Source organism: Triplophysa dalaica, chromosome 12, assembly GCF_015846415.1.
Source record: "Triplophysa dalaica isolate WHDGS20190420 chromosome 12, ASM1584641v1, whole genome shotgun sequence".
NCBI lineage: Eukaryota > Metazoa > Chordata > Actinopteri > Cypriniformes > Nemacheilidae > Triplophysa > Triplophysa dalaica.
In genome coordinates, this window is record NC_079553.1 from 17641389 (window position 1) to 17659259 (window position 17871).

General features: G+C 43.1%; 1 protein-coding gene across 4 annotated transcripts in view; it reads left to right on the forward strand.

The window, feature by feature from the left end:
* The window catches only part of nek11 (NIMA-related kinase 11), a 62045-nt gene that overhangs the window by 4452 nt on the left and 39722 nt on the right, over positions 1 to 17871 (forward strand). For all 4 annotated transcript variants that reach the window (XR_008908562.1, XR_008908563.1, XM_056763132.1 and 1 more), the window contains exon 3: positions 15982 to 16147. Coding sequence is in view for 2 of the 4 variants with exons in the window: in XM_056763132.1 (XP_056619110.1) it covers positions 15982 to 16147 (166 nt within the window). In the remaining 2 variants the exon portion in view is untranslated. The remainder of the gene's footprint in view (positions 1 to 15981; positions 16148 to 17871) is intronic.

Consider the following 17871-nt stretch of genomic DNA (forward strand, 5'->3'; position numbering starts at 1 on the left):
TGCTCTGCCCAACCAATCCGCAGGGGGTGCTTTGCTTAGTGATGGATAGAATGCCTGTTCTTAACCAGAGTCTGGGTAAGAAGGGAGGCTGGTGAGGTACCAATTTTCTTAGCCATGTGATTGGGTAAGAAGAAAAGGTATATATAGCACACTGACCCAACCTGCTGGAGGGTGGGATGGTGCTTTCGCAGGCATACGCCCTCCCGGATGCCAGTCCTACATGTCGCCACGTAGGACGTGGGCTGACACCGGGTTTACGCGAAGATTGTAAAACCTTGCGAAGGTGGTGGGCGTAGCCCAACTCGCAGCCCTACAAATGTCTGCTAGAGACGCGCCTCTGGCCAATGCCCATGAGGAGGCCAGACCCCGTGTGGAGTGAGCCGTAACCGACAATGGGCATGGGAGATTCTGTGATCGGTATGCCGTCGTAACGGCATCCACGATCCAGTGCGCTAATCTCTGCTTGGAGACACCCTTCCCCTTCTGCTGTCCTCCAAAACAGACAAAGAGCTGGTCAGAGCTGCATAAGCTCCGTGTGCGGCCTTAGTAGAGGCGCAGTGTGCGTACTGGACACAACACGGACCGGGTTGGGTCTTCCTCCCCGATGGAGAGCGCCTGCAAGTTCACCACTTGGTCCCGATAGGGAGTAGTGGGAACTTTGGGCACGTATCCGAGCCTGGGTCTCAGGACAACGTGAGAGTTACCAGGCCCGAATTCAAGGCAATCCGGGGACACAGAGAATATTTGGAGGTCCCCTACCCTCTTGAAGGAGGCGAGCGCCAACAGAAGGTCCGTCTTACTCGTCAGGTGAGGAAGATCGGAAGCTTCAAGGGGCTTGAAGGGAGGCCTGGATAGGCCCCCCAGGACCACGTTAAGGTCCCAAGAGGGTACGGAGCGGAGACGAGGCGGGTTCCGCCTTCTCGCGCCCCTTAGGAACCTGGTGATCAGGTCGTGTTGTCCTAGAAACCTTCCATCTACTGAGTCGTGATGAGAGGCAATTGCGGCTACATACACTTCCAGCGTGGAAGGGGAGATGTTAGTCTCCAATTTCTCTTGTAGGAAGGACAACACGATACCGATCGAGCATCTCTGTGGGTCTGCTCCTTGGGAGAGACACCAGGATGAGAAGAGGCGCCATTTGTAAGCGTATAACCGCCTAGTGGATGGCGCTCTGGCCTGTGCAATGGTTTCATCCACAGCGGGGTGTAACCTGCTCAGGATCTCCTCGTCCCGTCCAGAGACCAGACATAGAGGTTCCAGAGGTCTGGTCTGGGATGCCATAACGTGCCCATCCCCTGAGAGAGCAGGTCCTCTGTCAGGGGAATGGGCCAGGGGGGAACTGTTGTCAAGAGCATCAGCTCTGAGAACCAAGTGCGGTTGGGCCAGTACGGCGCAACCATTAACACTTGTTGCTCCTCTTCCCTGACCTTGCACAGTGTGTGTGCAAGGAGGCTCAGTGGGGGGAAGGCATACTTCCGCTTGTCCCGCGGCCAGCTGTGCGCAAGGGCATCCGTGCCGAGGGGAGCCTCGGTCAGGGCGTACCAAAGCGGACAATGGGTGTTGTCTCGGGAGGCAAAGAGGTCTATCTGTGCCTGGCCGAACTGTACCCAAATGAGCTGAACTGCGCGGGGGTGGAGTCGCCACTCTCCGCAGGGCGTGTACTGGCAAGAGAGCGCGTCGGCTGTCTCGTTTAGTACGCCCGGGATGTGTGTGGCCCGCAGGGAGCGGATCACCTGCTGACTCCAGAGGAGGAGGCGTCGGGCAAGTTGTGTTAGCTGCCGAGAGCGTACGCCACCCTGGCGATTGATATACGCTACGGCTGCCGTACTGTCCAGGCGGACCAGTACGTGCTGGCCCTGCACAAGAGGCCGGAGCCTTCTCAGTGCAAGCAGCACCACCCACAACTCTAGGCAATTGATATGCCAGCGCAGCCGGGGGCCCGTCCAGCGCCCCGCTACTGCGTGCCCGTTGCACACTGCACCCCAACCCTGCAGCGAGGCATCTGTTGTCACCACAACGTGCCTCGTAGTCTGCCCGAGGGGAACTCCCGCTCGGAGAAAGGTCATGGAAGACCATGGGTTTAGAGTGCGTCGGCAGACAGGAGTTACCACCATACGCCGTCCTCGGAACTCGACTCTGTAGCCAATGCTGAAGCGGTTGCATGTGCATCAATCCGAGGGGTATTACCCCCGCGGAAGACGGCATGTGTCCCAGGAGCCTCTGAAATTGTTTCAGGGGGACCGCCGACTGCCTGAAGTGTTCCAGGCAGTTCAACATTGACTGGGCGCGTGCTGCGGACAGCTGCGCCGTCATGGTGACAGAGTTGAGTTCCATACCGAGAAAGAGGATGCTCTGCACTGGGGAGAGTATGCTCTTTTCTCGGTTGACCTGAAAGCCCGATCGATCTAGGTGCCGGAGCACCATGTCCCTCTGCGTACACAACAGATCTCGCGAGTGCGCCAAGTAAAGCCAGTCGTCGAGATAGTTGAGTATTCGCACACCCTTCTCCCGGAGAGGAGAAAGGGCGGCCTCCACGATCTTCGTAAAGACTCGTGGAGACAGGGACAGACCGAAGGGGAGGACTCTGTACTGATATGCCCTACCCTTGAAAGCGAACCGTAGGAACGGTCGGTGTCGAGGAATAATCGAGACATGAAAGTAAGCGTCCTTCAGGTCGATTGCCACAAACCAATCCTGACACCTGATAGATGTCAGGATGCGCCTCTGGGTTAGCATCCTGAAAGGCAGCTTGTGAAGGTGCCTGTTCAGGGTACGTAAGTCCAGAATGGGGCGCAACCCTCCGTCTTTCTTTGGAACGATGAAGTATGGGCTGTAAAACCCGCTGTACATCTCGGCTTGTGGGACGGACTCGATCGCCTGTTTCGCCAGGAGGGTGGAGACCTCTGCCCGAAGCACGGAGGCGTCTCTGCCTCTGAGAGAGGGGGAGATGATGCCCCGGAACTTGGGAGGGGCCCTGGCGAACTGGATCGAGTAGCCGAGACGGACCGTCCGCATTAGCCACCGAGACAGTGTGGGCAACTTTGGCCAAGCTCCCAGGGACTGTGACAGGGGGACCAAGGGGACGGTCTGCTTCATCATTCCCACGGGGGGTGGTTCGTCGGCTGGCGGAGCTAACCATGTCGTGGGGAGTCCCCGGAGGGAAGGTTTGCTCTGCCTACTTACCTGCCTGGCGGGACAACGGCACGCACTGTCGGTTTGAGAGTAGTGAAGGCTGTCGTATGTGTACGACCTCACGCCTCGCCAGGGTGTGAGGTCGGTTCGCCGAGCACAGTCCAGTGGAGTGTGCGATCGGCTGCAAGTAAACCCGGGGAGAACAGAAAAATCAGTGAGTAAGTGGGCGCCAAGCCCTAAAAAGGGCCCGGCTTTGGTGACGAGGCAGGAGTCGTCCCGTACCGACCGATCAGAGCCGTGGCTGTGAAGGTTCGGGCTCGATGTTGTTCTCCCTGGGGTCTTCCCGTCAGTGTCCCTTCTCGCGAGGAGGTTGCTGACAGGGTGGAGGTTTCCCCCTCGACCTCTGCTTCCGGGGTGCCGCCTGTGGGGGCACAGGGACCGGAGCCGATGTCGAAAGGGTCCTGGGTTGCAGGGAAGCAGACGTCACGTGAGATCTCGGAGGCCTGTAGGCGGCCGAGTCGCGGCGTGAAAAAAATGTGGTTAATTGCCACTGTCTGCTTCGCCGTCAAAAAACTGCTGAGCGCAGTCCTCGACGGTGTTACCAACAACCCACCCTGCGAGATGGGTGCATCAAGAAAGCGGACTTCCTTGGTGTCACTCTTCTGCACAAGGTATAGCCGGGGGTGTCTCTCCTGGACCACTACCGTGGACATCGTCCGAACCAGGGCCCGTGCCGCCGCCTTAGTCGCCCGTAGAGCGCTGTCAGCGGCGGCACGGAGATCCTGCATTATACCCGGGTCGGCCTTACCCTCGTGGAGCCCTCTCAACGCCTTGGCCTGGCGGACCTGCAGGATGGCCATGGCATAGAGAGAGGAGGCAGCCTGGCCCGCAACATCGTAAGCTTTCGACACCAGTGATGCCGAAGTCTTACGTGCTTTGGACGGTAGGAGTGGCCGATCCCCCCCCAGGTGGTAGCCGTCCGCGGCACAGGTGCACCGCAGGCGGACGTTCCACCCGGGGGATCTCGACGCAGTCCTTGGCTGCCTCACCATCGAGGGAAGTAAGGGAGCCAGAGCTGGTTTCACTGGAACGGTCCGTGAGTGGAGCGTTCCAAGTTTTACACAGCTCCTCATGCACCTCCGGGAAAAACACGGCACCCGGGGTGCCATGGACCTCAGGAACCATGTATCCCCGGGTTAGCATGGATGACATCACTTCTGCTTCCTCCTGAACTCGACCGCTGGGGGTGGAGTTTGGATTCGGCAGAGTCTGATGCCAGTCTCCCTCCGATGCTGCGAGCGACATCTCATCTACGTCACACATCGTTTCCGAGTGTGTGCGTGAGGATCCGGACGGTATGCCACCGCCGGTTGGGGAACGTTCAGAAGAGCGAATCGGGATGCGATCGGCCAGTGAGCACTTGGCTGGCGGGTTTACGTTCGCAGAGTTCCCCATATCACTAACGCTGCTACGTGGGTGGTCATCGGGGCCGTAGCCACAGATGTCACAGCCCGGGTAGCAGACGAAATGGTGGCTGGTTCCCGTAGGAAGACAGCCACCCGTGACAGCAACTTCTGAATGACAATCTGCCCGCAGTGCAGGCAGATGTGTCAACGAACGCTGCTTCAGTGTGCTGGACGCCCAGACACCTAATGCAGCGATCGTGTCCATCCCCCTCCTCGATGAGGGTGCCGCACCCAAGAGAACAGCGGGACATGCCGCGCTGGAGAATGCTCAGTCAGTCCTGAAAAGGACTTTTAGAAAAAATCTCTAACACCTCCGGAACCGCCGAGACGCCCAGGGGAAGGTCGCTGCAGGAAGGGACGATCCGCTGTAACACGTTGTAGCACCAGCGTGTAGTTGTAGAGGATTGAATCCTGAGTTGTACTCATGAGCGATGGCTCTGAAGAACAAAAAGGTAAGTGAATGCTGCACGCTGGCCTCCTTTTATACCGGATTTCCGGGGGCGGAGCCCGGCATGCAAATTGCATTCGCCAAATTTCATTGGCCTTTTCTATAGTAGTCAGAGTTGATCGGTTCTCAACTCAACTCAACTCAACTTTATTTATATAGCGCTTTTTACAATTTTCATTGTTACAAAGCAGCTGTACATGAGACACATTTAATACAAGTATGAATTCTAAAGCAGCCCCCCCGGCCAGGCAGATAGTGCAAAACAATATGCAAACGGTGGTGAGGAACCCAAAACTCCCATCGAGAAAAAAAACCTCAGGGGAACCCAGGCCCAACCAGGGGATTCCAGTTCCCCTCTGGCAAAAGCTGCTGCCTCTGCACAAGCTCATCAGTGCTTGCACAACAAGGCTTAATAAAAATATAAAAATTAAAGATTATCATTAACAATCTAATAGCATTTGAAATGTTGTAGAAAAAAACAAAGTTGTCGCGTCCTTTATCCAGCTCTATCCTCTTAGCACTTGTCAGGTCACCGCTTCCCATTCTCAGCTCTGCCATCAGGTCTGGGCATGAACTGCATCCTGCGGTAACCTTGGAACAAAGAGACAAGACTGGCTGAGAGTAGAGTACTGTTCTGCACTCTTTGATGCAACAAGTACATCATTTGTTGTTGGATGTGTTCCTGGTTCCGGTTGATCTAAATAATGCAGCCTAAATCCTCTGAGGATTAATATTATGGAGGTGTAGTGTATGCAAGATTAAAAAGATGAGTCTTTAGTCTAGATTTAAACTGACAGAGTGTGTCTGCCTCCCGGACCGTGCAGGGAAGAATATTCCAAAGTTTAGGCGCTAGATAAGAAAAGGATCTACCACCTGCACTTGATTTTGAAATTCTAGGTATTACCAACTGACAGGACCCCTTAGAGCGTAATGTACGTGGTGGTCTGTAATACAATAGAAGTTCATTCAAATACTGCGGCGCTAGACCATGTAGGGCTTTATAGGTAATAAGCAAGATCTTAAAGTTAATGCGATGCTTTATAGGTAACCAGTGCAAGGTTGACAGAACCGGGGTTATATGCTCATACTTTTTTGTACGTGTAAGAACTCGAGCTGCCGCGTTTTGAACCAGTTGCAGTTTTTGTAATAGGCCCGCAGGGCAACCACCTAGAAGTGCATTACAGTAATCTAGTCTTGATGTCATGAATGCATGAATTAATTTCTCTGCATCTGACAGTGACAGCATATGACGTAATTTAGATATATTCTTAAGATGGAAAAATGCAATTTTACAGGTGTTTGCGACATGGCTTTCAAATGAGAGAGTACTGTCAAATACAACGCCAAGATTCTTAGCTGATGACGAGGATTTTATGGAGCATCCGTCAATCGTTAAGCAGTATTCTTGGTTGTTACGCATAGCAGTTTTCGGTCCAGTAAGTAACAATTCTGTTTTGTCCGAGTTTAGTAGTAAAAAATTGTTACTCATCCACATTTTTAAGTCAACTATGCAATCCTTTATTCGATGAAACTGCTGGGTTTCATGAGGCATCGAGGAAATATAAAGTTGAGTATCATCAGCATAACAGTGAAAGCTAATTCCGTGTCGCTTTATTATATCTCCTAGAGGTAGCATGTATAATGCGAAGAGCAGGGGTCCCAAGACTGAGCCCTGTGGTACACCGTACTGGACTTGTGATTTGCGGGACACCTCATTGTTTATTGCTACAAATTGAAAACGGTCGGATAAATAAGACTTAAACCATTTCAATGCTATTCCGTTAATGCCGACGTAATTTTCGAGTCTATGTAGAAGTATGCTGTGGTCAATGGTGTCAAATGCAGCACTGAGGTCTAGCAGCACCAATAACGAAATACAGCCACGGTCAGACGCTAAAAGCAGATCATTTGTAACTCTGATCAAAGCAGTCTCTGTACTGTGACATGCTCGAAATCCAGACTGGAATTCATCATTAATGTCATTCCTTTGGAGGAAGGAGCATAATTGGGTTGAAACTACTTTTTCCAGAACTTTAGATATAAAAGGTAAATTCGATATAGGCCTGTAATTCCCTAGTTCTTTAGGGTAGAGTTTGGGTTTTTTTAAAAGAGGCCTTATAACAGCCACCTTAAATGCTTTAGGCACATGTCCTAATGTCAGAGATGAGTTAATAATACTAAGAAGAGGATCTATAATTTCGGGGAGCATTTCTTTCAGTAGTTTTGTAGGTATAGGGTCTAGCATGCATGTTGATGATTTAGATGATTTAATGATTTTAGACAGTTCATCGTGATCTACTGTAGAAAATAATTGCAATTTCTCCTTAGGGGTGCTGTAGTTAGTTTGTTCAGCGGATTTCACTACAGGTTGCATTGTTATAATTTTTTCTCTTATATCTTGGATTTTACTTGTGAAGTAGTTCATAAATTCATCACTGTTATGCTGATAATCAGAATCTGACGTCGATGACGACTTATTTTTTGTTAATTTAGCCACGGTGTTAAATAAGAACCTAGGGTTGTGATGGTTTTCCTCTATTAGTGTTGAAAAGTAGGCGGATCTAGACGTTTTTATTGCATTCCTGTAATTTCGAGTACTATCCTTCCATGCTATACGAAATACCTCTAGATTCGTTTTCTTAAAGTTGCGCTCCATTTTACGGGATGCTTTTTTTAGAGTCTGAGTGTGTTCATTATACCACGGTGTTGGGCTGCTATTTTTAATTTTCTTTAAACGCAGAGGAGCAACTGTGTCTAATATTTCCGAGAAAGTAGAGTTAAAATTTTCAATAGTAGTGTCAAAATCGTCAACGTTATTACTCATGCTGGATATTTTAGACAATTCAGGCAGATTATCGAGAAACGCATCTTTGGTAGTTGAAGTAATCGTTCTACCATATTTGTAACAAGGAGTTTGATTTGCAGCCGTAGGCCATTGAAGCAAACATAATATCAGATAATGATCCGAAATATCTTCACTCTGCTGAACGATTTTAACATCGTCCACATTTATACCATAAGAAAGTATTAAATCTAAAGTATGATTACGAAGGTGAGTGGGTCCTGACACATGTTGACTAACGCCCATGGAGTTAAGAGTGTCTTTGAAAGCCAGTCCCAAGGCATCTGTATCATTGTCTACATGGATATTAAAGTCACCGACGACAAGGACTCTATCTGCGGCCAGTACTAGTTCTGATAAGAACCCACCAAAATCTTTAATAAAATCTGTGTGGTGCCCTGGAGGCCTATATACAATAGCTAGAATAAATTTTAAAAATGTTTTGTCCTTAGTATTAGGTGTCGATACGTGAAGTACCATGACTTCAAAAGAACTGTACTTAAAATTAGACTTCTGAGAGGTAATAAAAGAATTCTTGTAAAGTGCAGCGACACCTCCCCCTCTACTTTTTAGACGAGGCTTGTGTTTATAGTAATAATCATGGGGAACGGATTCATTTAGAGTAATAAAATCATCTGGCTTTAGCCATGTTTCTGTCAAACAAAGCATGTCTATTTTATGATCGGTTATCAAATCGTTAACAAAAAGTGCTTTATTTGAGAGAGATCTAATATTAAGCAATCCGAGTCGTAACAGCTGATTATCTGTATTTTGTTCATGTTTGATTTGTTTAACGTTTATTAAATTACTTTCAAGAGGTTTACGCAATATCTTATGTTTGCTAATCCGGGGGACAGACACAGTCTCTATTTTATGTTGTTTGTAAGAAGGGATTATTACATGTTGTATATTTTGTGTATTCTGTAACGCGAGACGGCAAGCAGACAGTTGGTTAAGCCATTCTGTCTCCTTCCTGACCTGGGCCCTAGGTAGTCAGCCTTTAGCATTATTAAGACTGTGTGCCAAATTTCTAGAGAGGAGGAAAACCCCATCCCAGGAGGGATGGAGACCATCTCGTTTCAACAGGTCAGGTCTGCCCTCAAAACTCTTCCAGTTATTTATAAAATCTATATTATTCTGCAGGCACCACTCAGACAACCAGCCATTTAGTGATGATAATCTGCTATAAATCTCATCACCACGGTAAGCAGTAAGGGGGCCAGAGAATATTACAGTGTCTGACATCGTTTTTGCGAGCTCACACACCTCTTTAATATTATCTTTAGTGATCTCCGATTGGGTTCTCAAGGGCAAACCCCATCTGTCGTTCTCGACACAACGTCGAGAGACCGACAGAAAGGGAATGATGAATAGAATGATTTTTGGGCGAATGCTTTAAAGTTGGCTTACTTGTTTTATATATTTTTTTTACATGAATTTGGCCAATGATTTTATCCAGAGTGGCTTCCGGTGCATTTAAGGTAAACATTTTATCAGTAGGTGTATTCATGTAAACCTGTAACCTTTGCACTGCTTACGCAACTCTCTTTCAGTTGAATTTATATGCTGCAATTTAAAATAATAATTTTAAATGGATTAGAGCCAATGGATATCTTGATTGTGTTGGTTGAATCTCATGACCTCTTAATCCATCACGTCCGATGCAGTGTCTCCAAATTAATGAAATTCATAAGGAATTGTCTTTCAAGTGGCCCACCACACTGTTGCTTCTTTAAAACACAAGAGCAACAGATTTACAACATTCTGAATATCTTTGTATATTTCCCCCTTAGTAGCCAGAGGCGATTAATCTCTCACAAGATGGGAAGCTTTTCTTTCTTCAGGCCTAAAAGCCCACTTTCAGTTTATCCTCTGTGGATTTTGCAGTCAGATGATGCTCCCTGGAGATGGCTAGCAGCAGTGCTTCTGTCTTCTCTCTTCAGGGTCCTGCTCTCAGTTATGCAACATCCCACTTGGGTCCAGGTCCACCAATTTGTCTTCATGCGTTTCAAGCAGGCTGGTCTCTTTCCACTTTTTGCTCTCTCTTTGAGACTCTGGCCTTTCCTGTTACACCACAGCATGACAGATTTGGGGCTTCCATGCTCTGTGTTCGACTTTGGACCTTCAAACTGGTTCATTCTTTGGCCTGGTTTGTGTATCGCGGGAGTTCTGTTTCTATTTATTTCTTACACTACACATTATAGTTATTGAGATGGTGCTTTTATAGGGTTAGTCGTCCAATACAAATACTAAGTATTTTGCATGTAGTTTGAGTGTATTTCATACACTACTCTGGAAACCTTTACCGCAGTAAATTCCATTGACATTGCAGCATTTTTTTAAACTGGTGTAAATGTGGATTGAGTGATTTGTGAAATCCTGTAAAGCTTCGTCATAATTGTAGGTTTACAGTCTAATTTGGATCAAGGCTTTCATTATATAATTTCACAAGATATAGACTCTGAAAATGAGCAGGAGTCAGTCTACAGAGCTTAATATTTACTGCATATTCATACCTGTTTTCTGTGATCTCTGAATTGAAATGGAAAGTAGAGCCGCGCAGGTTGAAATTGCAGGGGATGATGATTGGTTATTTGCTAGGCTCTCCATTATTCTTAAAATAGTTTAAATTGCCTCTACGCCTCTAGAGAGAGAAAATGAAGTGGGACATGAATGTGTGTTTAATTATTCACTACAGGAAAATTTATGTGATTGTTTTTTTTTATCGATGATTTGCCATTTTCTGATGAAAGAGGTCGAGAGCTTAGATTTTCTTTAAAGCCTCTTCTACAGGTGAAATTCCATAAATGTAAAAAGATGTGGTTAAAATACTTTAATAAGGTATATAACGTGGCAAATATGAATATTTATGTAAACCTTAAGATAGGCTAACTGTTACATTTGTAGCGTTGGACGCTGTGTAGCAGCATATTTTGCATGTTTATATGGTCTTCATAATAGTCTGAGGTCATGAGTATGAACTCCAATGTGTTTTTTTCTCTGAAAGGATTCCACATGACCGATATTTAACCTGGAGATTATTTGTAGACTAGAGACTTGGCTATTCAAGGGATTCAGTACTGAATTAGTCTTGGTAAGGAAGTGTTGCACATTCTTAAAAATAAAGGCGCTTCTGTTCATGATGCTGTTTTTTAGTTCTCAATGGTTACATAAGAAACCGGATTAAGAATTCAAAGGCCCCTGGGCACAACTGTCTTGTGGACCCCCATACACACACATGCCCACAGTAAAGTTTTGAATTATAGGGTAGTCCTACTATCTGTAGGAAACACCTCTATCTTATTCAGGAATACATTGACACGTTACTAGCTATGATCACAACCTTGAAGGACAATATCAACACCTTCATAATACAGGATTTACACCACATGATTGCTCAAGGCTTTCCTGGACCAGTAGCAACAATATTACGTTTTTCTAAGAATAAATTGGCAGAGTCTTTGTCAGTGATTAGGCATATACTAAGAGGATTTTTTGTCAATTTGTAAAACTCTACTTGTGTAACAGGCACCTTGTGACTCACACTCATTCTTATGTAAGAATTTGCTAAGCATTAAGGACTATTATAAGTAGCCTATATACCTGTATTACGACATCATCATATTTGTGTGTATGTTAGTATCTTGAGATTGTATGTAAAAGCATTGTGGATTTTATAATAATGAAGGCTATATATTGGTTAAGTAAGGCAGTTTGATCTGATCATGATATCAATATAAAATTCACCAAATAGATGTAAAAACAACTCTTATCGTTTGAGATTTAAGACTGTGAGGGTATTCAAACTCATAGATTATATTTACAATAAAGCCGTTCTCATTGACAATTTTCAGTTTCTATTTTCAGTTCTGGTTTATAACGTGACATCATCTAACAAATCACCATAAGAAGCTGTGATTTTGGCTATTCTCACACAGCCTCCGATTGTGCCTCCGACTGTGTTCATGTTTATATATCGATAACAGTGACAGGTTGTCGGAAACACCATAGGCTACTCATTTCATTCACGAGTCACCTGTCGTATGGGGAATTATATGTTTTCTTTTTTGCCACTCATTGTACAGAGTAATGCCGAGGAAAGGCGATGCCTGCGCTTGGAAAGATAGCCACATTTTCAGCACGGGCAACATTTTCCAACTGAATGAAATTTAGGGTTTATCCAAGAAGTCGCTAGATTTGTCGCAATGCGCTTGTTCTGAAAAAGCCAGTAGAGGGCTCGTAAAAGTTAAATCAAGAGACAGACTTCTTAGTTAGAAACACTGTTTTGTATGCACATCTCAATGTGTGCGGGCAGAAAGAATATAGCGGAAACACTGTTATGTGAAATGTTCTTCCCCTTGCTTTGGCACCAAGCGTGCATGGGCCCCTGGGCCTGGGATGCCCATTGGCTAATCCAGCCCTGACCTTTAACATCTTTCTGTTTGACAAAAGTTTTTTTTGTGGCAGAAAAAGGTTCTTCAGCTAATAAAAAAGGCAAAAAAGAGATGGTTCTTTAAAGAACCTTTGTTTGAAAAATGTTTATTTTGCCGGATAGTCACATGTGTTTTGTGACAGGAGAATCCATCGACTATGATTTAAATGGAGTAAAAAAACAAAAAATATTGATTAGCACAAGATGTTTTAACATGGGAATTTGTAACTGTTTACAGTACATACAAGTTGTATGTTTTTGTACGATTCAGATCGTATGAATTCATACGAATTGGTAATCTCTTAATATATTTTTAAGAGGCACTACATTTAGGGTTGTATATCCAGGCACTACATTTCGTTACACTGTACTTGTATATGTGTAATGACAATAAAGTTGAATCTAATCTAATAATCTAATATTTTGAATTCCGCTGAGATCAGGTTGGCTACCTGGCAAATCTCCTAAACACTCAATCTGCCTTTTAATGACAAGTTAAACTATTCGACTGCCCCAAACTTACTCCATTGGTTGAGCCAATACTTAGGTTTCGGACTGGAAGCAAACAGAGAGAAGTTTTAATAGCATCATAGTTTTACATAGACTTAAGTGTTGTTTTAAGCCTTAAATAATTGTCTTCTAGTGCTGTGCAGTGATATACAAAGTACCAGGGTAACAATATCAAATTGTGTTTTAACTTTTTAGTGTGGAAAAAAGTGAAAAGACTTTAATTTATTGTTGTTGTGCATTTGGCAGTTAACTTGATATAAATTGGATAAACACATTATCTAATAAATGGCACACCGCATGGTGTGTATCTGCCTGTATGGATGATACCATTATCTCTGCATGTAGCATGTTGTTTTTATCTCCTGAACCATTATTCAGGTAGAAGTTGCTAATGTGAAGTCATAATGTACTGTGTCAAATGCTTTCCACAGCATCATCTCAAATGTTCATTATTCCAGTTGTGTGACATAATGCATTATAAAGGTATGTTATCTCTAATGAGACATTATAATGGTATGTTATCTCTAATGAGACTTGAGGGGGAATGGAACTGGCCCGGAGGAAATGAGATTTTAGAAATTTGAAAGCGTTTAGAGTCAACTGTCATGCCTCATGTGATGGTTCTCGGTGTATCCAACATGTCTACAGTGTAAACAGCTACATTACTGTTTGCCCTGCTTATGTGAGCAGCAGAATGAAGTGGCATAGCGTTTGTGGCATTTTTTTGTTATTTTGCATTGTTTGCATTGAAAAAGAATGTTATACCATTAGATAAAGTTTACCAAGGGGTTGGTATTTCCAATAACTGAAAATTTAGCCTCTGGAGACGCATAACATCTTGGTAGTTTGATGAAGAAGCCGTGTTTAATTTCCCTGCAGGGTGTTGGTGCCATTCGGAGAGATTTGTGTACTAAATGTTTTGTTGCAAATTTTTTAAAAAGGGTTAAAAGGTTTGCTATAGAATTATAAGAAACACATTAGACTGCCAATTAGATCCATGTCTCCGCTTTCAGGAGCACATGAAGAATGAGAGCAATCCAAGGCCAGCTTTGAGCTACTGAAGTGCACTCACACTGTTCCCTTTGCTGTAATGATTTTCGAGTAGAAGTGGAAACAACCCAGTAGAGAGGTGGAGAAGTATGAGAGTCCCTCTTCAGTGACCTAAGATCCAATTTAAAACAAAACCAGGAGGCCAGTGAGTTGTATAAATCTTGGTTGGTGGTATTTGATTAACTCCCTAAAGGGGTGGAAATAAATATGGTTTTAAATCCCCTCATTGTGTTAAATGCTCATTTGCATTTTTCTGCCTGCGCAAAACTGAAGGGATTAAATTAGAAGATCCAGGCAATCTGCATGCATCCCTTAATCTTAAATTATAAGGAGGATAAAGTTTGATATGCAGAAATGGTGATCGTATTTTACTGTCGCCAAGGAGGAGAATTGATTCTCAAAAGAATTACTTCAGTTATTATATTGAGCATTGCATTCTTTGTTTGGAGAAATTGCTAATGATGACAAGTGTTGCATTATTCAAAGCCATCAGTTCTGGAATGTTATAATGACTGGATAATTTATGCTTATTTGTTTTTATTCAGATGAATTTTCTTAGCCTGGCCATGCACAAGGATCTTTCATTTAAACACACTATCAGAAAAATCCTAAATGATATCCCTTAAAGGAACAATTCATCTAAAAATGAAAATTCTAGTATCATTTACTCACCCTCAAATTGTTCCAAATCTGCTTAAATTTCTTTATTCTGGTAAACACAGAGAAAGATATTTGGAAGAATGCTTGAACATAACAGTTCTCGGCCATCATTGACTACCATAGTAGGAAAAATTTCTTTATAAATTAGTTTTTCTTCTAAAGAAGATATTTTGAAGAATGTTAAAAAGCAAACCGTTCAGAGGCACTTTTGACTACCATTGTAATTTTCCTATTATGGCAGTCAATGGTGGCAAAGACCATTTTGGTAACAGGGATTCTTCAAAATATCTTTGTCTTCATACGTAAAAAAAAAGTTGTTAAAAGTGAATATACTTAGAAACCTCCAAAGTCATAAAACGGCAACTTCTAAGCAATTTAATCTCTTGAAAGAGAATGTCTTAGACCTCAATTTTTTTCCAATTTTAGAAGATCACTAAGTTCAAGCAACGTTCTTCTGATCGATGCATTCCTTCTATCATTTTAACACTAAAGCGGAAAAACTACAATGACCCTTCGCAATTTGCAAGCTAATGACACACTAAATTTACAGTGTGGCCCTGGCTTGCCCATCACAGCTTGAAAAGGTCAGAGAAACAATCTGTCCTTCTCTAAATGACATTTTTAGGCTCACACTACAGCTGGTAATTGAGGAACGTGACACTTATATAAACACAGTGTATATGAGGAGAGGTGACAGCGCCCAGGCAATAGAAAATTGAAGAGAGGTTGTGGAAAATTAAAGTTTGAACAAGCAGTGAGATGAGCAGGTTGATTTTGGGGCTCCTAAGGGCATAACCCACAGAAAAGGTAAAAAATACAGTAGAATGTGTCCTTTTTCTCTACTGGACCTGTGTCCATTCCGTGTTAATAAGCAGTGCTTCTTATTGCTTACATTTCTTATGATTGGCCTTATTTGTACTTACGGATTTTAATAAACCAAACAGGGGGGAAAATCCCATAAACTTGTGTTAAACTAGAGTCATATCAAGCAATGTTTAAGAAAGACCATTAAAATTAAATTCAAGATGTAGTCTAATTTAAGCCCTAAAAACTGTGCTTATTCGATCTCATTTCCCTGCAGATTTTATTTGTTTTTTATAATATTATTTTTTTAATATTGTTATATTTTTAATAGTTTATTTATAAAAAAAAACAAATATGACACCTTTAATGGGTAACCAAACACCCTGATGCAAGTTTTATATTTTAAAATATAAATGAAGAGTATTTCAAGGAGAGGTTTAAGTGATTTATTAAAACCAAACAAACACACTAAAAATAGTCATCCATATAGTCACTACAAATCATTGGTCAAAAGTATCATTTAACATTTTTAATATTTTCTAATATAAAGAGTAATATGTATTAGTACTATTTTGCTGGAGTTGATAGATCAATGCTTTGCTAAGCAATATGCTTTTTTATATGTTCTACTGTGCAGGAAAGTACTGAAGGAGATTCCTGTTGGAGATTTAAAACCCAACGAGACAGTCCATGCCACTCAAGAAGCTCAGCTTCTCTCTCAGCTGAACCATCCTGCCATCCTAAAGTTCTACACAAGTTTTCTGGATAGAGACGTCTTTTGCATCATCACTGAGTATTGTGAGGTAATCATCACAAACACCTGTATCATATTCTCTTGTCGCTTGTAGTCCTGATAGTTCACCTATTTGGTTTTGCTGGTCTGTTGTGATCTGATGCCGTAAATAAATATTGCAGATTTTTTTGGCTAGAAGTTGACCTGCTGCTTATTTCTTACAAGATCCATCCGTATTGGATATCTGATTTAGTTCCTCAAAAACACTTCCCTAACCAGCCTTCCATCAATCCCACTGACATTGACTGGTTCATTATTTTTGCTGCCCCTTTTCTGTTGTTTCGGACAGATCTAAGACGCCCAAAGCATGTTGACCTCACAGAGAGGCCAAGCTCATCTCCGCCACTTTAATGTCAGTCTCATCATCTGATCTTTTCGGTTTTTCTTTCCTTATGAAGACGTATCTGCAGGTCAGACTGGTCTCATGTTATCTCCAGCCTTTGGTTTCAAAGCTTATTGATTATTCCATTTTGTGGTACACTTCTTCTGTATTCTTAGTGCTTTTAATGGATTTCCCCGACAGGAAATAACAATCACAAAAGATATCTCCGTAATGCTTTAATTGTTTTTTCGACTGAAGACAATGGGAATGCACTCGGGTAAAAGTCTCCTGCCTTAAAAAAACAAATTATAATTCTGTCATCATTTATTTACTCTCATGTTGTATATAACCTGTATATGACTCTTTTTTTCTGTACAACACAAAAGAAGGTATTTTGAGAAATGTCTCATTGGTTTTGTGTTCATACAATGGAAAGTAATGGGACCAACATTGTTGGATTACCAAAATTCTTCAAAATTTCTTCTATTGTATTCTGCAGAGAAAAGTCATACAGGTTTTGAATGACATGAAGGCGAGTAAATGATGAACAATTTTTCATTTTGGGTGAACTATCCCTTTAAGAAGTGTGCCTTCTGATTAGAACAGCCATGAAAGAAAAAGAATAATAGAAGAATTTTAACTGTCTTCTCCAAGCTGTTCAATAATAAATGCAATATATTGCATTTAATAATAAAATAAAGCTCTAATGTTAATGCTGTTTTGATTACTCTCTCCACGGCATGGATTACTCCATGCCGTGTGTAGATGCTGTTCATCATTTCTGAACAAAACAAGTGGAATCTTCCTTAATCTGAGCACATGATTTGAGTTTCATTCTCCCAGAGGCCTGGGGTGAAGAATAGGTTCTGTGACTGATGTTTCATGTTGTCAATAAGTTAAAGTTTGCTCTGATCTACTGAACTGAAATAAAGCAGGAAAAAGCTTCTTCTTCTGCTTCTAGCTTCAACCATTTCTTGTCTCTTTCATGTCTTTGCATGTTTGTTGCGTCGGAGTTGCATTTGACACACACTTGCTATAATCAAGCAGAGACTCATTGATCTTTGAGTAGTTCAGGTGTCTTCTGTGGTAAATGGTAAACAACATTCAGATTTCTTCTATTCGCATCCATTTTACAATAATAATTGGTTGGATGTTATGAAACGGTAAAAGAATGAAATAATTCAAACCCTGTTTAGGGCTCTTGTTTTTTGGAACACAAAAGAAGATAATGTCTCGGTGGTTTTTTGTCCATACAGTGGAAGCCAAAAGGGTCCAGTGTTGTTTGGTTTTTCAAAATATCTTGTTTTCTGCAGAGGAAAGTCATAGAGATTTATGTTATGATATTTGGGTGAGTAAGTGATAAAAGAATTGTCTTCTTTGGACAAGAAGTCGGTTTAAATATTTCACCCTAA